This window comes from Protobothrops mucrosquamatus, unplaced genomic scaffold (assembly GCF_001527695.2).
Source record: "Protobothrops mucrosquamatus isolate PMUCROS unplaced genomic scaffold, P.Mucros_1.0 scaffold294, whole genome shotgun sequence".
NCBI lineage: Eukaryota > Metazoa > Chordata > Lepidosauria > Squamata > Viperidae > Protobothrops > Protobothrops mucrosquamatus.
Window position 1 is genome coordinate 583,395 of NW_015386638.1, and position 19,867 is coordinate 603,261.

General features: G+C 35.6%; 1 protein-coding gene across 1 annotated transcript in view; it reads right to left on the minus strand.

Annotated features, from left to right (window-relative positions):
- Positions 1–6: 6 nt before the first annotated feature.
- USP9X (ubiquitin specific peptidase 9 X-linked) overlaps positions 7–19,867 on the minus strand; it is a 62,601-nt gene continuing 42,740 nt past the window's right edge. Inside the window, exons 34-44 of the mRNA XM_015814906.1 lie at positions 19,003–19,753; positions 18,272–18,395; positions 13,208–13,433; positions 11,424–11,553; positions 9,899–10,084; positions 7,298–7,518; positions 6,056–6,144; positions 4,679–4,835; positions 3,733–3,945; positions 1,909–2,004; positions 7–191 (exon numbers count right to left, since the gene is read on the minus strand). Of these exons, the coding sequence (XP_015670392.1) occupies positions 57–191; positions 1,909–2,004; positions 3,733–3,945; positions 4,679–4,835; positions 6,056–6,144; positions 7,298–7,518; positions 9,899–10,084; positions 11,424–11,553; positions 13,208–13,433; positions 18,272–18,395; positions 19,003–19,753 (2,328 nt within the window). The 3' untranslated portion in view covers positions 7–56. The remainder of the gene's footprint in view (positions 192–1,908; positions 2,005–3,732; positions 3,946–4,678; positions 4,836–6,055; positions 6,145–7,297; positions 7,519–9,898; positions 10,085–11,423; positions 11,554–13,207; positions 13,434–18,271; positions 18,396–19,002; positions 19,754–19,867) is intronic.

A 19,867-nucleotide genomic window follows, 5' to 3' on the forward strand; every position in this document is an offset into this window, starting at 1 on the left:
ACTGTAAGGCCTGGGTGCACAGTCTTGATGGAGCAAGTTAATTGTGTGCATTTTCACTATTCTTTTGTCTGAGGTGGTGAAACTTCTTCACTGCCTTCAAAATTTTCTTGTGCTCGTTGGCCAGTTCGCTGAGGATTGTTCATATGGTGTGCTGCAGGGCCTGTATATGGCTGTCCATGCACATGGTTATTCTGTAAGACGGAAAATACAGTTTAAGAAGAATTATTTGAATTTCTTTACTTAAGTAGCTGCTTGGTGGATTAGTTTGTAACAGTCTAGAGAAAAACTTTATCTGTTAACAAAAATATAATTTATAATGAAACCAAAATGTCGATTCACTGTTTAACTACATGCAAGATCTAAAGGAAAAGAAAGATGCTATCAAACAAACAGCTTGGGAAAGAAGGAAGAAGAATATTCAGGATTGAAATGGTGAGAAAGTAGTAGCATTATCTATTAAAGAAAACTGTCATTAATTTTTTGCCCCTAAGGTACAGTAGTCTTTGAGTCAAACATAGTAAAATAATTTATATCATATGTATTAACTAAATTAATTTAAAGAATTTGTATATCATAATATAAACTGGGATTAATTATAACCTAAAATTGAAATAATAATTAGTCAATGTGCAAGTCTGGAAGAGAGAAAAACAATCTCTTGAGAATAAATCATGTATTTACAGATAAGGGAGGTGATGAATAAAAAAAAATATGCTTAATTTTGTGACAACAGGGTCTACATCTAGAGACATCAGAAAAGAAAGCAAAATGAAGGCAAATAAGAACCAATATTAATCAATTTAACAAGTGGGTTAATAAAAATAAAACTAATAATGCAATTATTATAACATAATTCATATCAAATAACATGATTTTAATTTTGCAGAGATAGCATGGTATTTTAGCAGCATATAACATTCAAGCGATTAATTTTATATGCTTGCATTTAATGTAATTTCTTTTCTTCATGCCTGTTAAAAAAACTGAAAATTCAAAATCTACCACACAAATTATTCTTGAACTATTTTAGATAGCATTGCAAATAAACTGTAGAATCAGATAAACCATTAGCCTGAGACCAACCCTAGGCTAAGAAGGCAAAAAGAAGGCATACTATGTGAGCTTGAATACACACTTGAACATTTATTATAATTTCCTAGTGTAATCAGATGAAATGTTGGAGAAAAGGGAAAAAAATGTCGGGGGCTAAAAATCATAAGTGTAAATCTAAAAAACTTGAAGAAAAGAAGAACGTGCCTTTTTGAAATTCCTAAGAAAATTGGAAGATGAGCCAAACCAGGAGGCACCAGGTTATGACTTTGCCTAGGGCAGAGGTCTCCAACCTTTTGGGCACCAGGGACCGGTTCCGTGTAGAGAGGTTCTTCCGTGGGCTGGAGGGTGCATGGTTTCGTGTATTGTCTGCATCCCACGGATGGGGCTTTGCTTGTTTGTGCGGACCAGTTTCTGGCATGCCGCAGCCTGGCGCCGGTCCATAGACCGGGAGTTGGGGACCCCTGGCCTAGGGCACCAAAGTATCTACAGCTGGCCCTGACATCAACACTATGTTTGGCAATCAGGACCTAACATATGTTTACCAGCAATTTATGTAAGCTACAGTTTACATAATCAATGATTGGAGAATTATAGACTAAAACATTTGGTGTGCTAATTGTCTACTATTATTAGCAGTCATTTCATGCAAAATGTATAGTTTTAGATATTTTGAGGCATTTAGATTTGCTTTGTAAAATTGCCCTGCAAGCATCAACAAATGTTTGCACAGTATGTTATATGCAAAGTCATTTTTTTTTTTTTGGCTGGCTGTGATTAGAAAGAAAGAGGTGGATCTGCCATTCACTGATGATATAGTGAAGTAACAAATTCTCTTTAAGATTCATCTCTGCTCACCTGTTGGTATTGGGAGCCAGGTGAATGGGGGTACAATGGAGCATCTTCTGGTGGAGAAGATTCATGCTCATCAGGAGCATCTGGATCATCTGGTTCCTAGAAATGAAATTCACTCCATTAAGACATTGGCAAAATCTTTATCTGTTTCTTTTTTATTTAAAAATGATTATTTTCTTACACATTTGTTAAGCTTACACAGTACAGACATTTTAACTCATAGATCTAATAATTTTTAAATGACCAAATACAGAATGAAGTCATTCCATTTTTGTGTATGTATCACTCTCAAAGGAAATTTTATATGTATGTACTTAACATTCTGGTATATTAACATCTTCAGTCCACTTGCCACTAATCTAAGACCCATAGAAACATCATTCCACTAGTTTTATGTTTTTGTCATCTACATTTTCTTCATTGTGAGGTTACGTAGTGTACAATAGTATTCCTAATAAAGGAGAAAATAGAAAATTCTGCTTCACACTATATTTGCAGGGCTCTGTTCTACTGGAGTCACACCTGTTTAACTATGCTGACTTTTGCCCTATCACAGTGATGGCGAACCTTTTAGAGACTGAGTGCCCAAACTGCAACCCAAAACCACTTATGCATCGTCGGGTGCTGGCTAGGTGTGGCCAAATGGCTGGGCGTGGCTGCGGCGGTAACGGCAGACTGGGTGGGACTAAAATGTTCAATCAATCAATTCCAACTTTGCAAGATTTTTTTCCCGAGAAGTTGAAATTGACTGATTGAACCTTTTTTTTTTTTTTGTACACGGTGGTGGAAGCCTAAAGCGAAAAGGTTTTATAAAACCCAGCTGAAGGCCTAGGACTGGGCCGACGGCGCGCGTGCCCACAGAGAGTGCTCTGAGTGCCGCCTCTGGCACCCGTGCCATAGGTTCGCCACCACTGCCCTATCATCTATTCTAGCAAGAATATACAATTTACTTGTTTTAGTGATCTTCAAACAACTAGGTATAATTCAATATTTATTGATTACTAACAAGTAAAATGCTTGCTTAAATGGATTATTTTCACATTGACTATGCATATGCAGCACTGGAGTAACAAAGGGCCAGGTCAGAACTTCTAATGGTTGCTGAGTTAGTCCTTCAATGGAATATTAAGTCCAATGCACTGACTTTGGCTCTCAGTTTATGTTTTAAATAAAAGTGTGTGATACAGGACAACTCCATGGTAAACTGGGTTTTTATTGTGAAAAGAAAATAATCATGAACATAAAAACTGGGCTTGATAATAACTGAAACTTACTGGTTTATGCGAATGTCGCAAGCTCTCTTATGCCTTTTCTTTTTCTATTGCATGCTCAATATGTTTGATATTATGATTTATAGAAGTTCAAAACTTTGAACTCCACTATGGATTAATTTGTAGTATGCTGAAATCTTGATGAAATCAAAGAAATCAAAATCTGCAAATTTAGAGAACAACTGATGCTTAAAGTTAAGAGTAGAACTTGGAAAATAATGGAAATATAAGATTTAGTGACTTCTCTTTATTTTTTCCTCAATATGTTGTACCAAGGGGAAAATAACATCTTGGTATAATGTAGCCTTTATTATTAATATTTTCTATCCAATGTTAACATGCAAGTCATCAGCTATTTTTCAAGATTTAACCCAATCGAAATTACTTCATTAACTTACTGCAAGAAGAAACTATAATTTTTTTAAAAAGCTCCTATTAAAGTGTAATATCAAAATATCAATCCATGTATCTATTATATAAGCTGTAATTCTATTAAGAATTTTGTGATAGATTATCTGTGTATAAATTAATTTCAAAATAACATTAGATTTCTCACCTCTTCAGGGCACAGTTCACAAGCCTTTGCAAGAGTCATTCTTGCACTGTGAGATCTCTCCAGAAAGTAACCATTTGATGTTTCATTACTTTGTACTGGTGGAGACCAGTTATTGTATGTATACTGTGGGTTGCCAGTGTAAGGCCTACGTTCTAGCTCATCTCCAAGCCATTCTACTGCCCAGGTCCATTTTCTCTTCAAATCTCCATTACTCTGTAGAGATAAAATGAAGTCAATTCTATATTTGAAGAATTATTTCAACTCTTCTATTCCATACAGCTTTTAATATAATATTGCTTCTTGGTCATGACTGAGAATTAAAAAAATACTAAAAATGGTCTTTCTATGGGGAGGTAGGATTGATACTGTATTTCACTAAAATAATAAATTGATTTAGCTAGTTAATTCTACTAAGAATTCAGCTGTGATCCCCCCAAAACCCTCCATCAATCCATGTTTTTTTCAATCAGCACCACACAAACAAAAATGTCAAAGCAATTATGTCATGGTTCCGACAGATGAAACTCTTCAAAGAACTTCGAGGCATTGTTTACCTTAAAGAAACTTTTTTTAAGTTGCATGGCATCAGCACATACATGATCGAAGCTGAAATCTGAATTCTTCTCCCCATAACATATAGTATCAAAGCAAAATTCCCTCCTCTAATTAACAGTCATAAATCACATTCTCCAATTAGTTTGAAATGCAGACCTTCCCTCCAGTTCTCCAACCCATTTCTTATCATCTCTTATTTCAAACCACCTTGAAAAACACTCTACTACATGTTGTTATGTCTAACTAATTCTCATACGCATTCTTCCTCCCCCCCCCCCAGTATCATCTAACTCTAACTCTAAAAGTAACACACAAGTTAAGGGGAAATTGGCTGCATCTTCATATATTGTCAAAGCAAGAACATCCAATGTTAGCAGTGTTGACAAATTACCTGTAAAATTTGATACGCCACAGGACAGTTGCTGAAGAGAGCCACCATACACTTTATACACTGGTAAGCCCTTTTTTGATAATGGTTCTTGGATCGTTGAATGGTATCAAATAGCCCATCACGGTCATCTGGAATTCCTTTAAGTGCATTGTGAATCCTTAGGGAACCCAAACAAATTAAAAGATCAGAATTTCACAAAGACTGAAAATCTATATAAAAATCTTATAAAAAGGTAGTTTTATTCCTTTCCAACTTCTCCTCTGAACTAGACCCAATGTTGTTATTTCACAAAGAAAGAACTGATATTCAGCAAAGGCAAATTTATGCTAATTCCTCTTCACAACAATTTTGAATTAATATTCTGAGCTACAAAAGGAGGAAGGATTCATCTTAATCCCCTTTCTTCATTCTTCTGTAATTTGTTTTTAAAAATAGCAAACAGCTTTGTAATTAAACACAGTGGATTAGTATCACTTTCTTAATATTACCAGAAACTTCTGTTATATAATAAAGAGAACACAGAATATCTTGGAAGATAATTGCAGAGGACCAACTTAAGCAGCAACAAAAATCATAATGCTTGTAACATTAATATCTGAAACTGTAACTAATATTGATAGAATATTCACTTATCTATATTCATTAAGACATCTAAATAGCAGAATGTTAAATACCTATTATATAAATATCATTGTACTGAAATAGTACACTATTAAAAATGAGAAGATGGAGCAATACACGATCTATATAGCTAGATTTAATCATACATTAAAGCAGGGGTGTTAAACTGCTGGCCCCCAGGCCAAATGTGTCACACCCATTACAGCTCCAGCAAGGGGAAAAGTTGTGATATGTTGCGACACATCACGTGATGTGGCGAGTTTGACACCCCTGCGTTAAAGGGTTGAGCTAATTCTATGCTACTACTTTATGGATGTATCTTTAGTTTAATTACTCTTTTGTATATTATTATATTAGCAATGTTATATTTTCAGTTTCACTTTGTCACATCTTCTAGTTATTATACTTTACCAATAAAATATTTAAATGCCATGAAGAGGAAGAAGAAACAGTTTTGTCTTAGAAATATAATTATCCATTACATCCCCCCCAGTAAAAATGCATAAATTTCAAATCTGTCATTCAATTATAAATAACAAAATTGGTCTGACTTTGAATAAAGCCCATCCAATTATTAACTGGTCCTTTTTGGGGAGCAATAGTGTGCCCCATTGTCACCTGAATATCTCTTGTTAAATACGTAATTTACATTGTTACAGAAGTAGAATTTGCATTTGTTAGGCAAGTTAATAATTAGTTTTAGGCTTCTAATAGATTTTCAAATAGAAGAAAAGACCAACAATCTCCAATGCTAACCTGTGAGTCTGCCAAGAATCCTCAATTAGTAAGATTTGGAGAAGTAGATCCAAATAAGGTCGAAGTTCATATGTGTAAGAATATGCAACCTTGAAAGGAAAATATTTACATACAACTTCTGATAATTCAAGCATATATCACCAATGGTATGTATCATGAATCAGTATTATGAACCTTTTTAGGTCATAACATAAACTGTTGGAAAAATGCTTTTAAATAAACTTTTATAATTAAATTATTAATTACTCTTCATCTGCATGTGCCTCTATGTGAGTCTAGGTATGTATATATCCATGTGTAAACATTTGTGTGTGTGTGTGTGTGTGTGTGTGTGTGTGTGTGTGTGTGTAACAATCATTGAATTCCAGGAATGTTCTTTATTAGGACAAAAATACCAAAAAAATACACAAGCATTTTCCAAAGTTTTATGCTTTCCCACTAGATTAGTTCGTGTTAATATCAAATCCATTATCAAAAATTTGGGGAATTCTGTTTCCCTCACATTCATATTTTAGTTCTACTAATACATGATGGCTTCTGATTTTAAAAAGCAATTAAAATAAAATATAGAAGAACCAACTTGTGAGTCTACCATACTGCAATACCAAACCAAGAACTGCAGCTACATTGAAAGTATGGTTTTTGTTTTGACAGTACAGTGAAACCTTGATTTAAATGATTGACTGCAAAGAGAAGGTCTCCATTATTTACAATAGTACATTATATATAAAGGTTCATTGTTACAGCAATTTAGCTCATGTGCATGAAGATACAATGAAAAGTATCGTTTAATGCATAACATATATGTAATAATTTCATTATACAAATTAAGTAAACCACTGTGGAACTATGGTTATCTCATGGAAAATCCTTTGTCTGTTGAGTTTTGCTGTATAGTGTGAATTAAACTGCCTGAAAACTATTTGTGAATTGATACCCATGCACTGAAGTTGTTTCTTCAAGAGTAAAAATTGGTTCTTACAGTTCAGTGCAACAAAAGACATAAACCAAACCAATTCCTGTGAGCTGCTTCAGAAACTTCAATTCTGCTATTAATTACTTGCTTTAATATGCTGGAGCCATTTTGTCTTGGAAATATATCTGAGATATGGGATGCAAATATTTATATATATTTATGCAAATATAAATGGATATGAATCAAATTGTACATATATCAGTAACGATGGTATGACAAAGCCATTTCCATGGGATACATTTTTTTGCATTTTTATTTTTTTTTACCTGCCAAAGTAATTCACTGAGAACTGTAGATGAAAACTGAGGATTTTCCCAACAGCAGAAACGAAGTAGTTTGATAGTCTCTTCTGAATTACTGCAATCTTCTATAATTTTTTTCACGTAACTGGTCCGCACAAACAAAATGTCTGCCACATTTTGCTGCAGTGCCATTATTGGTTGTGATAAATTAGGGTCACCATATGGATTGCTAAGTGGAGGATTACCTAAAAAAAGTATGTAGTACTTTATTTTTTGCGCTTAATGATATAAATTCCCGAAATATATTAATAACATTAAATTTTAAAACCCATGCCAACATACAAACATACATATTTCCTGATTAACAGAAAACTCTTGCATAGGTGTTCACCTAGAATAGATCACAGGTGGGCAATTTATTTTCCCGAGGGGCCACAACTGGAACAGTTGTGGAGGGCTGCCATTCCTCCCTTGCTGCCTCCCTACCCACCATCACTGCTGGTCAGACAGAGACAGCCAAAGGGACTGGATGTGGCCTGCAGGCCGTAAAATGGATGGAAACTAGCCAAAGAGAGAAGCAACCTAGAATTAAGGAAGAAATTTCCTGACAGTTAGAACAATTAATCAGTGGAACAACCTACCTCCAGAAGTTGTGAATACTCCAACACTGGAAGTTTTTAGGAAGAGACTGGATGGCCATTTGCCTGAAATGTTGTAGGGTTTCCTGCCTGAGCGGGGAGTTGGACTGGAGGACCTCCGAGGTCCCAACTCTATTATTATTCCTATTATTATTATCCCAAGATTGACCTAGACCTAATACTGTACCAAAGATACATATCTAACTGAAGCTGTAGTAATTACATAATCAACATCAGTTGATTGTGTAAAATGTAATTCCAGAATGTGGTGGGTTTTGTTTTTCTTAGTGCTGCAGTATTCTCATATTGGAGCTAGCTACAGGTAGTTTTCAAGGTACGAACCTAATGAAGTCTGGCCATTAGGCTTGTAATTAAAAAAAACCTCGTGAAATGAGTAAGACTCAATTTTACAAATTTTTAAAATCAAATTCATTAATTAAATCAAATGGGTTTTTAAATGAACAAAGATCTGACTTACTATTTCCTCCGATAGCTGCCATGTTAACTGAACTGGGAGGATTTCCTGCCAGTCGGCGATCAGCTGTTTCCTGTGAGCTTGCTCAGGAACTAAATTGCCTCCAAGCAGAACTTGCAGCCATTAAAGTTATTTAAAAAAAACAACAACAACAACAACTGCTGCTAGCCAGCTCAAGCATCTTCAGCTGCCCAGAGGGGGTTTGTGGAGCCATTGCTTAAAAAAAAAAAAAAAAACACCACTTGCCAGCTTAAGAGTCTCCAGCCAGGCAACCAGAGGGAGATGGGGGAGGGATTTGCAAAACTCTCAGCTTGCAATAGTAACAGAGATGGAATGGACTTTGAGGTCATCTAGTCTAACCCACTGCTCTCACAAGAGAGTACAGTATTTCTGATTAATGCCTATCCAGTCTCTTCTTAAAAGCTTCCAGTGATGGGGCACCCACAACTTCTGGAAGCAATTTAAATTTAAAACCCACAAAATACAGTAACATATGCTAATCTCCAAAATAAAAGCTCAATAGTTTGCAAACACAATAGTTTGCAAAGGACAGCACTTAAAAAGCAGAGCAGTTCCCAAAGTGCTCGCAAACTGTTTGTTTGTAAGCACTATAGAGTAACACTTTTTTAAAAAAAATACTTACAGAAGTAATTCTACGTAGCACTCCAGCCCAGGCAGTAGCAGATTGCAGCAAAAGCAAAAACAAACCAGCCCCAGATTGGCTCGTTTGGCCATGTGACCAGGGACAAAAAAACCCACAACCTTCCGGCTTCTCGTAGGCCCAAACGGCCCAGGCAAGTCAGATTGCAGCAGAGCCTTAATCTAAGTCCCATGACTACAGAGGCCTCTTTTTGGTCACCATTTTGAATTTCTAATGTAAGTACCCTTTCTGAATTAATTAGTTTTTGTGAAAACTCGCTAAATAAATGTTCGTACCTGGGGGGGGGGCTACCTATATTTGGTCATGCTACTTGAGAATTTTGTTAGAACAACAGTAAAAGGAAGTTTTATCTATAACTGGCATTGATTTCTATTCTAATAGCAAATTCAATAATAGAATTTTCTTTAAAAGCATAATTCAAATTATGACACTGAAATTAACACAAGGAAGCTGATGTTAAAGTAAAAGTTAGTACTTCTTCTAAAGATAGAATGCACCCCATGCTTTTGAGTGGGAGCCTTCATCGAAAGCCCTGTTGTACAATGCAATCAAATCTAGGAACTAAAAGTTCCATTTCCTACTTCAAATTGATTCATGCTGATTCTGAAGAAAGCATCGCAGAGCCTGATCCCTCTCACCTCTTTATCAGTACAGAATATACATCAATCTATAAAAATATTGATATAACATATTCAGTAAGATGTAACAGAGTAATGAAATTTCTTATGCATAACAGCCGATTTAAATTTTTCATTATTTAAATTTTTCATTATTATATAGCAAAGTTTATCCAAATTCCATCACACAGGTTCCATACTAAATACATTCTTTTATAAACTCAAAAATAGTACCATTAATAGAAGACTGCATTCGTGATGCCACATTACAACAGCGGATTAGTTGGGACACCACAGTGTATAGTTTGCCCAATTCAGCATACTGGTATTTAATTGGAGGACCTGGGCCTTCATCCAGTGCCACAAGCATAAACGTTGCAGGGACATTTAATTTTAAAAGTTGTGTTTTCTCTGCTACACCTAAATGGAAAGATGATAAAAGGGAAAAATCATTCGAAATTTCATTATATTTTATCAAAATATTATCTACAAAAATCATACATATCATAATTCAATCACTGGATCATGTCTGGGGAAAAAATAGAAGTGTGAATATAACCAGACAGCAACACCTAGTTGACCCTAGCAGATTCCAAAAAAGCATGATCAGATCTAATTAGCATTTGAATGTGGACTACATGGAAATTTGAAAACTATCAATTAGAGTACCATGTCAAGAAGACATACCAGAAGAAATCAATTGCAAATTACATCCATGCATATGTCAAGAAATTAGATACATCAACCAAAACTCAACCTTTCCAGAGAGTTTTTAGTTATTCATCACAACCAGTAATCTTTCTCATTCAATAAGATATAATAGAGTGTCAAGTGCAAAAGACCAGGTCCACATGTGAAGGTTCAAGATTCTTTATTCCTTTCTCTCCAAGTACCCTGACTTTTCTGCCTTGCCTTCATTAAAAAGAGTATCCAGTTAACAGTTTATTTGCATTTTACCAAATGTGCTTGCATAAAAATTGCATATTATTATTAGATCCTTGGTTAGGACTTGAATTAAGTTTCCATCAATCTTAAGACTGTACATCTAACTGCAGATTACCCACACATAATTAATTAAATTTATACTCCTCTCCACCCAACTTCAGCGACTGTGCGATTTACAATTCTTAAAACATAAAAAATAAAGAAGACAGAAGTCATAAAAACAGCGTGAGACAAAAGATACAACGATGGCAGAGGGGAACCAAAAGGAACATCTATTGTCCTATCTGAAGGCTTGAGTGAAGAGCCAGGACTTTAAAGCCCTTTGAAATCCCAGAAGAGTGGGTGCCATCTAAATTTCGGGGGGGGGGGGGGCTCATTCTAGAAGGCAGGCATTGTTACAGAAAAGGTGCGCTTCCAGGATCCCAATAGGTGACATTGTTTAATCAATGCAACCCGGAGCGTTCCAGCTCTGACAGATCTTTTTACTCCACCTTTGAAGTTTAGAAAACATTAGTACTCCCTCTAGCCTTGGACTAAAATATATATTGGTAATACATATTCCAATGAAGCCTCCCTATTGATTTTTTTCACTGAAGAATTGGAGGGAATTTCCAGAAGATAACTTAAAACCCACAGTTTTCACTGTAAAAAAGGGTTTCTGCAACACCCAATGGGCTATATAAAAACTGGCATGAACATTTAGATGACATGAGATTATTTTAAAGGGAAAGGAAACAGGGAATAATATGGCATAGTCAAATGAAATTGTCTGAACATTTAGTTTAATTGCTTTTAGAAAGAAACAGAAAATTACCTAAGTTGGCATACATCACGAACAAGTTGAAATATTGCTGCAAATGACGTCCATGCTCAGACACTTCCCTTCTAAGAAGATTTAGCACAGCTCTTAACAAATGGTCACTCAAACTTAAATTGTCATATGCCTATAAAAATGAGGCAATTTTTTATTTATAGGCTAATAATACTAGAACATAAATTACAGTCTTATTACATTTTTTTAAGGAACCAACTGGACTAAGAACAAATCTCAAATCAGAATGGAGCGAAAGTTAATATTAACTATTTTATACTGCTGTGAATATCTGGTGTAATGGATGCACACTGTATGCAGATAATGTAGAGAAATAATATTGTCTGACCAACCATAATCAAACAACTTCTGATTATCCCTGGTCCTTAGCAAAGTCTTGATAGTTGGAGAAAATGCCAAATTCAGTCTAAACATCTGGCTAAGTGGGCAACCAAACACACTGATAATAACATCTCACCTTTAAATCTATCTATCTATCTATCTATCTATCTATCTATCTATCTATCTATCTATCTATCTATCTATCTATCTATCTATCTATCTATCTATCTATCTATCTATCTGTACAAAGATGTAAGGCAGTTGTGCAAAAATGCTGTAAATTAAGAATGCTTTCAGAAATTAAAGTGTTAATAGTTTATTTTTTATCATTTAACAGAATGGAAAGTAAATGAACAGAAGATAAATTCAAATCAAATATATATTTGTATATTTGGTCAACTCAAGGCAGTCAACCTACCTACAGATAGCCCTTGATGTACAATCACAATTGAGCCCAAAATTTCCATGCTAAACACAGTTATTAAGTGAGTTTTGCTCCATTTTATGATCTTTTGGCCAAGTTGTTAAGCAAATCACTGCAGTTATTAAGTGAATTGTGTGTTCATTAAATATATTTGACCTCCCCCCCACATTGACTTTGCTTGTTGGGAGCTGGCTGGGAAGGTTACAAAGGTTACATAACCCGGGACAGTGCAAGTGTGATAAATACATTCCAATGCCAAGTGCCCAAATTCTGATCATGTGACCATGGGGATAATGCATCGGTCGTAAATGTGAAAAATATAGAGTAATTTTTTTCAGTGCCTTTGTAACTTTGAATAGTCACTAAATGACTGGTTGGAAGTTGAGGACTACCTGTAATAGTCCTGCCTCATTTTCCCCACAACTCAGTGATTATCCCTTCCTCTCCAAGCTAAATCAGCTAGACATGAAGCAGGTGTCCCTCGCCAGTAATATTCAGGAAGTTAATACAGGTAATCCTTGACTTACAACCACAATTGAGCCCAAAATTTCTGTTGCTAAGCAAGACATTTGTTAAGTGAATTTTGCCCCACTTTACGACCTTTCTTGTCACAGATGTTAAGTGAATCACTGCAGTTGTTAAGTTAGTAACACGATTGTTAAGTGAATTTGGCTTCCCCATTGACTTTGCTTGTCAGAAGTTCGCAAAAGAGGATCACGCGACCACAGGACACTTCAAACGTCAAATAGGAGTCAGTTGCCAAGCATCTGAATTTTGATCACGGATGCTACAACAGTTGTAAGTGTGAAAAGCAGCCATAAGTCACTTTTTTCAGTGCCATTGTAACTTTGAACTGTCACTAAATGAACAATTGTAAGTCGAGGACTACCTATATAAGGCACTGCATAGAGTGCAACATGAATTCATAAATAGTTAACCAACTAGGATGGTTTATATAAAAACAGGTTATTATACTATTGTATACAAACTAGTTTTTTCATATTGCATTTTGGTTGCATACCTGACTAGAAGGTCCAGGTGAAGCAAAAGGAGAAGGACATGGTCCATCTTGTAATGAAAAGTGTGCAATAAATACTATCAATTTTGCAAATGCTCCTCTTACTTCAGCACTAGGACATTCCAAAAGATATTCAGAGAAGCGATTTGAAACATTGAAAAGTACATTGTGTGCAAACCAAAAACGAACATTCTTGCTGTGACGAAGAAGAATGCACAAAGCATCATACCTGAAAAAAATTTAAAAGATATCACATTTCCACATATTGAATTATACAAATGAAATATAGTTGCTAATAATAAAAGTAATCAATATTATTAAGGAATACTAAATATAACAAGGATATAGCATTAATATTATAGAAAGATTGAATCATTAGAGATTTTTTGCTTCTTTTCCTAAAATCCTCCAAACTTCTTCTGCTCCTTTCCTGTTTTCTTGTGTTACATTCACTTTGCTAACTATGTTTAACAATAACCAGAAATCCTACTTAATGAATTCTTTTAAGCATCTTCAAAAGCTTCAAACTTGCATTAACTTTGGTTATTGTTCTGTTTAAGAAATCAAAACCAGAACCTCTGATGGCATGGTTAGAACCAAATTCAAAGGAGCCACATTTCAATTTTTTATACTTAAAAAAGCTGGTTACCACCAGTTACAGCTGTTCAAATGAGAGGCAGTTTATTTTGAAGCAGATAATATTCAAGTTGCTGATCATGTCAATTGATGATGGCAAATTCTTCTTACTATCTTTGTTAATTGTTACAAAGCTTTGGCTACATCCTGCTGGAAACATATGGCAATTAAAATATTAGGTTGTTTTTTTTACATCTATGAACCACTACAGCAAATGGCAAGAGACAGATAAGGGAAAGATTCCTTATACACTGTCATTCAGTGTCGGTCTCATCTAGCTTGTTAATAAAATGAGTCTCTGGGTTTAAGTCACGGGTATCAAACTCGCGATGTCACGTGACGTGTCGCTACTTTTTTTCCCATTGCCAGCAATGGGGTGGGCGCGGTTTTGGCATGATGCATCTGGTCCACGGACCGGCAGTTTGACACCCCTGGTTTAAGTGATAAAGGAAATTCTGTGTATGCTTCTCAATGTTGTTTAGATGGAAGTACAGCTTCTCTACTCTATATATTGCTTAATCTATCTTTTACTTCAAATGTAATAAATGTCTCTAAGCATTCACTGACAGGTGGGCTAAGTCTATACTCTGCAGTCAACTTTTTGTGGCTTATGTAGAAAACAAATTCGGAACAAAGCACAGATTTCATATTATGATAACGGGTGAGAATTTATGAATAGACAGATATTATTTAAACATAAATGGGATTATTAATGAGAAACCTGTTCCTTTACAAATAAAGTGGATTAACAAAAAGAATTTTCTTTGCTGGGTGTGTTTATACTGGTTGATATAGGCTATATGAAAAATATGTAGGCGAGCTATTTCACAGCCAAATTTAAATTAATCCTGTATTATGCTATCAATCAAATACAAATAAAATAGATACTAATAAAAATAGGGCTAAAATAAAAAGAATACAATTTTTCAGATGCAGAAGTACATATAGAGACATAGAACTAGATAATTTAGAAATATATAATTGAACGATGGTCAGATAGGAGAATTGACAAATAGAAATCATGTTCTTTTCCAATTTATTCAGGTTATGGCAGATAAAAGTAATATGGCATTCCCATTGTTAAAAGCACTGACAGAGAAGCAAGCTTTCATTCATGGCCAAGAGGAAAGGAGTGAAATTGACAGAGGGAGAATGCTCCAAAGCTCCCAATTCACGAAGCCCAGAAATAAAATGCAGTAGGAAGAGATAGATTCTGACACCTAATAACTTGTGAAACTCCTCTGCCATAGGAAAAGGAATAAAGATTTGACAAAGCTGTGGGAATTAATGCAGAAATTAAGTGTTTTTATTGTAAATCACCCAGAGTCACTTGGGCAAGATGGGTGGTGTAGAAATGAGATAGATACAGTCACGTGAAAAAGAAAGTACACCCTTCTTTGAGTTATATGGTTTTAGGTATCATGTCTAGTCCTTAACAGTGTTAAAAATAGGTAAATACAACTTCAATGAACAACTCATGACATATTACACCATGTCATCATTTACTTTACAAAAAGAAAGCCAAAATGGAGAAGTAATGTGTGAAAAATAAGTACACCTTATGACTCAAAAGCTTGTAGAATCACCTTTAGCAGCAATAACTTAAAGTAATAGTTTCCTGAATGACTTTATCAGTCTCTCATATCTTTGTGGAAGAATTTTGGCCCAGACCTCTTTACAATATTGCTTCAGTTCACTGAGGATTGTGTGCATTTGTTGATGCACAACTCTCCTGAGGTCCCACAGCATTTCAATTAGGTTGAGGTCTGGACTTTGACTGGGCCATTACAACACCTTGATTCTTTTCTTTTTCAGCCGTTCTGTTGTAGATTTGCTGGTGTGCTTGGGATCATTGTCCTGCTGCATGACCCAATGTCAGCCAAGCTTTACTGTAAGGCTGATGGCCTCACATTGTATACTTTGGTATACAGAAGAGTTTACGGTAGACTCAATGACTGCAAAGTCCTGTGGCTGCAAAACAAGCCCAAATTATCACCCTTCCGCCACCATGCTTGATGGTTGATGTGAGATGTCTGTGCTGGTAAGCTGTATTTGGTTTTTGCCATACATGGCATTCAGCATGTGAGCCAAACATTTCCACATTGGTCTCGCCTATCCAAAGGACAGTGTTCCAGAAGTTTTGTGATTTGTTCAGATGCTGCCATGTTTGTTTTAGAGATAAGAGGCTTGCTCCTGGCCATCCTTCCAACAAACCATACTTGTTCAGTCTTTTTCTAATTGTACTCTCATGAACTTCAATATTTAATATGCTGAGGTTGGGATATGCATTCCTGGGAAGATTGGCAACTGTCTTGAGTGTTTTCCACTTGTCAATAATCTTTCTCATGGTAGAATGATGGACTTCAAATTGTTCAGAAATGGTCTTATAACCTTCCCCAAACTGATGGATAGCAACAATTGCTTCTGTAAGATCATTGCTGTTGTTTTTCCTCTTTGGCATTGTGTTAACACATTTCAATGCTGGAGACCACCAAATTCCTAAAACTTCGGCTTTTAGTCACATTTGCTGATGATCAATTGATCAAGGACACTAGATTAGCAGCACCTGGCTGCTACTTAGTCTCCTTATTCATATGTACTTAGTTTTTCACATATGGCTTTTTCATTTTGGTTTTTTTTTGTAAAACAAGTGATGACATTGTGTAATATGTCATGTGTTATTGTTCATATAAGGTTGTATTTACCTACTTTTAAGAAGCACTAAGGCCCAAATGATTTTTATTATGTCCTAATACATAAAACCATATAACTCAAAGAGATGTACTTCCTTTTTCACATGATGGATGATGGATGGACGGACAGGCAGGCAAGGCAGGCAGACAGACAGATATGCCATGCCATGCGATGCGAGATGACTCTAGAGTCTGGGCATATATCTCTGCATATATGCATACAATGTTAAATTAATTGTATACATGCACAAGGACTGGGCTGATGATAGAGTTGACTACAAAATACTTGTTCCTCTATGGTGGTGAAGCAGTCGGGTGGGCCAGCAATGAGTAAAGCATTGTGTCACTGTTCTTCACCAAGACTGAGTACATTTCAGGTAGTAAAACTAATTGCCAAACCACATAGTTTACAAATTGCTAGAGGATTGTGTTATTACTGAACCCAAATGTTTAGAAATGCTTGAGAAAAATACACTGGATAATCTTTACGAAAACAAAAATATTAATTCAAGAGTAAAGTATACTGACACCAAATGGCGCTATCCAGAGATGTACAAAGAACTTGTCAGTGTCCATAACTGTGCCACAGAACAAATGAGATATAATGTGCTGATAAAGCCATCATCCTGAGATCAGTGCCAGATGCTTCAAGGCAGCAGTCCCCAACCTTTCTGGCTCTGCGGACCAGCAGCGGCAAGGAGGGGGGAAGAGGGGATGGTTTTGTGTGCCCGTGCACAAATGAAGCTTCATGTGCTCATGCGTTCGCCCCCGCTACTTGTGCTGCCCAGTTCCCAATGGGCCGCAGCCCAGTATCGGGCTGCGGATCGGGGTCCCTGCTTTTAAGGATATTGGAGACTGCTTCATCATTCTGTATTTATGAGCCTTTTACTCATTAAGGCAAATGGTGAGAGATATATACAAAGGTTCTTTACAAACTGTGGAAGTATCCGTTTCTCACCTGCCCTATTAATATAATGAATTTCTATGTGTAAAGTGACAAGGGAAATTCTCTCTTCTCAAGTTGTAATTTATACAAAAGAAAAGCCTCATTTATTCTATTTCTCTATCTTTTACTTCAAATATAATGAAAATCTATTAGTGTTTGGTGATAGATGGGTACAATTATACTGTGCATCCAAGGAAACTATATTATGAATATTTTTCTTTTTGAATGGCACTTGTTATTCAATTACTTGCTATTATTTTAGCTCTCTGCAAATGCTGAGAAACATGCCCTCTAACAAGGGATCCTGAGTTAGTATATGCAACTGACTAGCCAGTAGTTCAAATAAAAGAGAAAAGAGCATTTATCTCACAACTAGACATGTGTAAATAGCACATGTTCTAGCCACTCAAGAAGAGGCATGTCAAGCACATGCTCCCTGTATCTCTGGAACTTGTTGGTCTATGTTGCAGAACACACATCTGACAGATGCTTATTACGTATTACGTAATAATACTTATTAGGTATTATTAGAAAAAACATATATTAACCCTAACTTTAAAAGTTTTTTTCTTTTACTCTCCATTTTTTCCCTTTTTTTCAATCATGTCTGATTCTGGACATGAGAAGTCCCTGCAGTTTTCCTGGCAAAGTTTTCCAGAAGTGATTTGTCAATGTCTTCTTCCTTGCACTGAAATGGTATTAACTGATAAAGGATTAAAATACTGTCATACAAGAACTACATTAAAACACTGAAGGTATGACCAACGAATACTCTTAAAAATCAAAATTTACCAATCACTGGCAGGACCACGAACTATTTTCTTTGTGTGAAATCCTGTGGTAAACAGAAATCTAGCAGCAAGCTGAACACTTATCATTGTAATTTCTTCTGCTTCAGGCAGTAGATGATCTTGTCCTAAAAAGAAAATTCAGAATGTTGTAACTGAGTTCTTAAGTATTAAAATCTAAAAAGTCAGCCTGACTCAAAAATTTTCTTAAATCAATCAACTTCAATATTTTTTGCAGCAATACTGCCTGATACCTATAATATACTTTGTGCATGCAATTTGAGTCAGTTTTGACTCCTGATGACTACCAAATTAGTCCCTGCAGTTTTCCTGGCAAGGTTTTTTGGAAGTGGTTTGCCACTGGTTCATTCCTAGGGCTGAGAGTGATTGGCCCAAGGTCACCTCACTGGCTTTGTGCGTAAAATGGGACTAGAACTCAGTTTTCTGGCTTCCAGTTTGATGCCTCAACCACTATATTAACCGGCTCTCTAAGAACAATTAAAGCATCTTATTTAGTTTTTTGTCTTCCAAGATGAACATGTAAAGATAATGATCAAAAGAAAGATGTCAACAGTGAACATAAATTTAGTAAACATTTTAAAATTAATCTCAAGGGAATGGTAAGATATACTGAAACTATTAAAAATGAAATCCAGGGATCTGAAAAATGTTAAATACTTTCTATTTTTATATAACTATGTAATTAATTTTCACTAGGAATATCCAAAAACTTACCCGGAGGGGGATTTAGGTAGACACTGTTACATGTCAGTAATTTTTTTACAAACTGAAAATATTCCAGGCTGTACTGCATTCGGTTATGCATGAACTGTACATTTTGTTTTCGTACACTCCGCTCAATTGCAGATGGCATTTTAATTTGATGGGGTTTAGTGGTCACTGTAAGTTCTGAAATATATTTTATGAGTTCATTGTCTTTTTCTACTGTGTCCATACGTTCATAAAAAAGAATGTAAGCATTCCACCACCTCTTCTGACGTCTGTAGGACATCCGTTTCATCATATGATCAAATACTTCTCCCATGTATTCTCCACCAAAACACTGATTTTTCATTTCTTCATCATCATCCATTTTGCATTCAGTTACATCGCCATCATCAAATTTATACCATCTGTTTTTCTCACCATCTCCTCCATTTCTTTGAATAATGTAAGAGTAATAATGTCCACCACTGGCTTGACCACTGTGCACCAATACACCCACTAGTCTGTATTTTGTACTTCCAGAATGTTCGTTTTCTGATTGTTCATTCTGTATTAGTTGGTTTTCAGGATTTACATCATCCCCTTCTAACTTAGCCACTCCTGCCACAGTATAAGGTTCCATATCCAACTCACGTGGAAACTCAAAATAATCATTGAACTTGATTGCACATTCCCTTTCCCAGTCATAGTCAAATCGTTTTAGCTGGATGGCAAGAACTGGAGGCAGTTTTTTAATTAGCAAACGTTTCACTGTATCAACCTAGGAAATAAACACAGTTATTTCTGTGAATTACCAAAACCAACAAATTCTAAGTAAAATTATAGTCATTTTTCTTGACCAAACTGATGTGAACAACTCTCTGCTCATATAAAC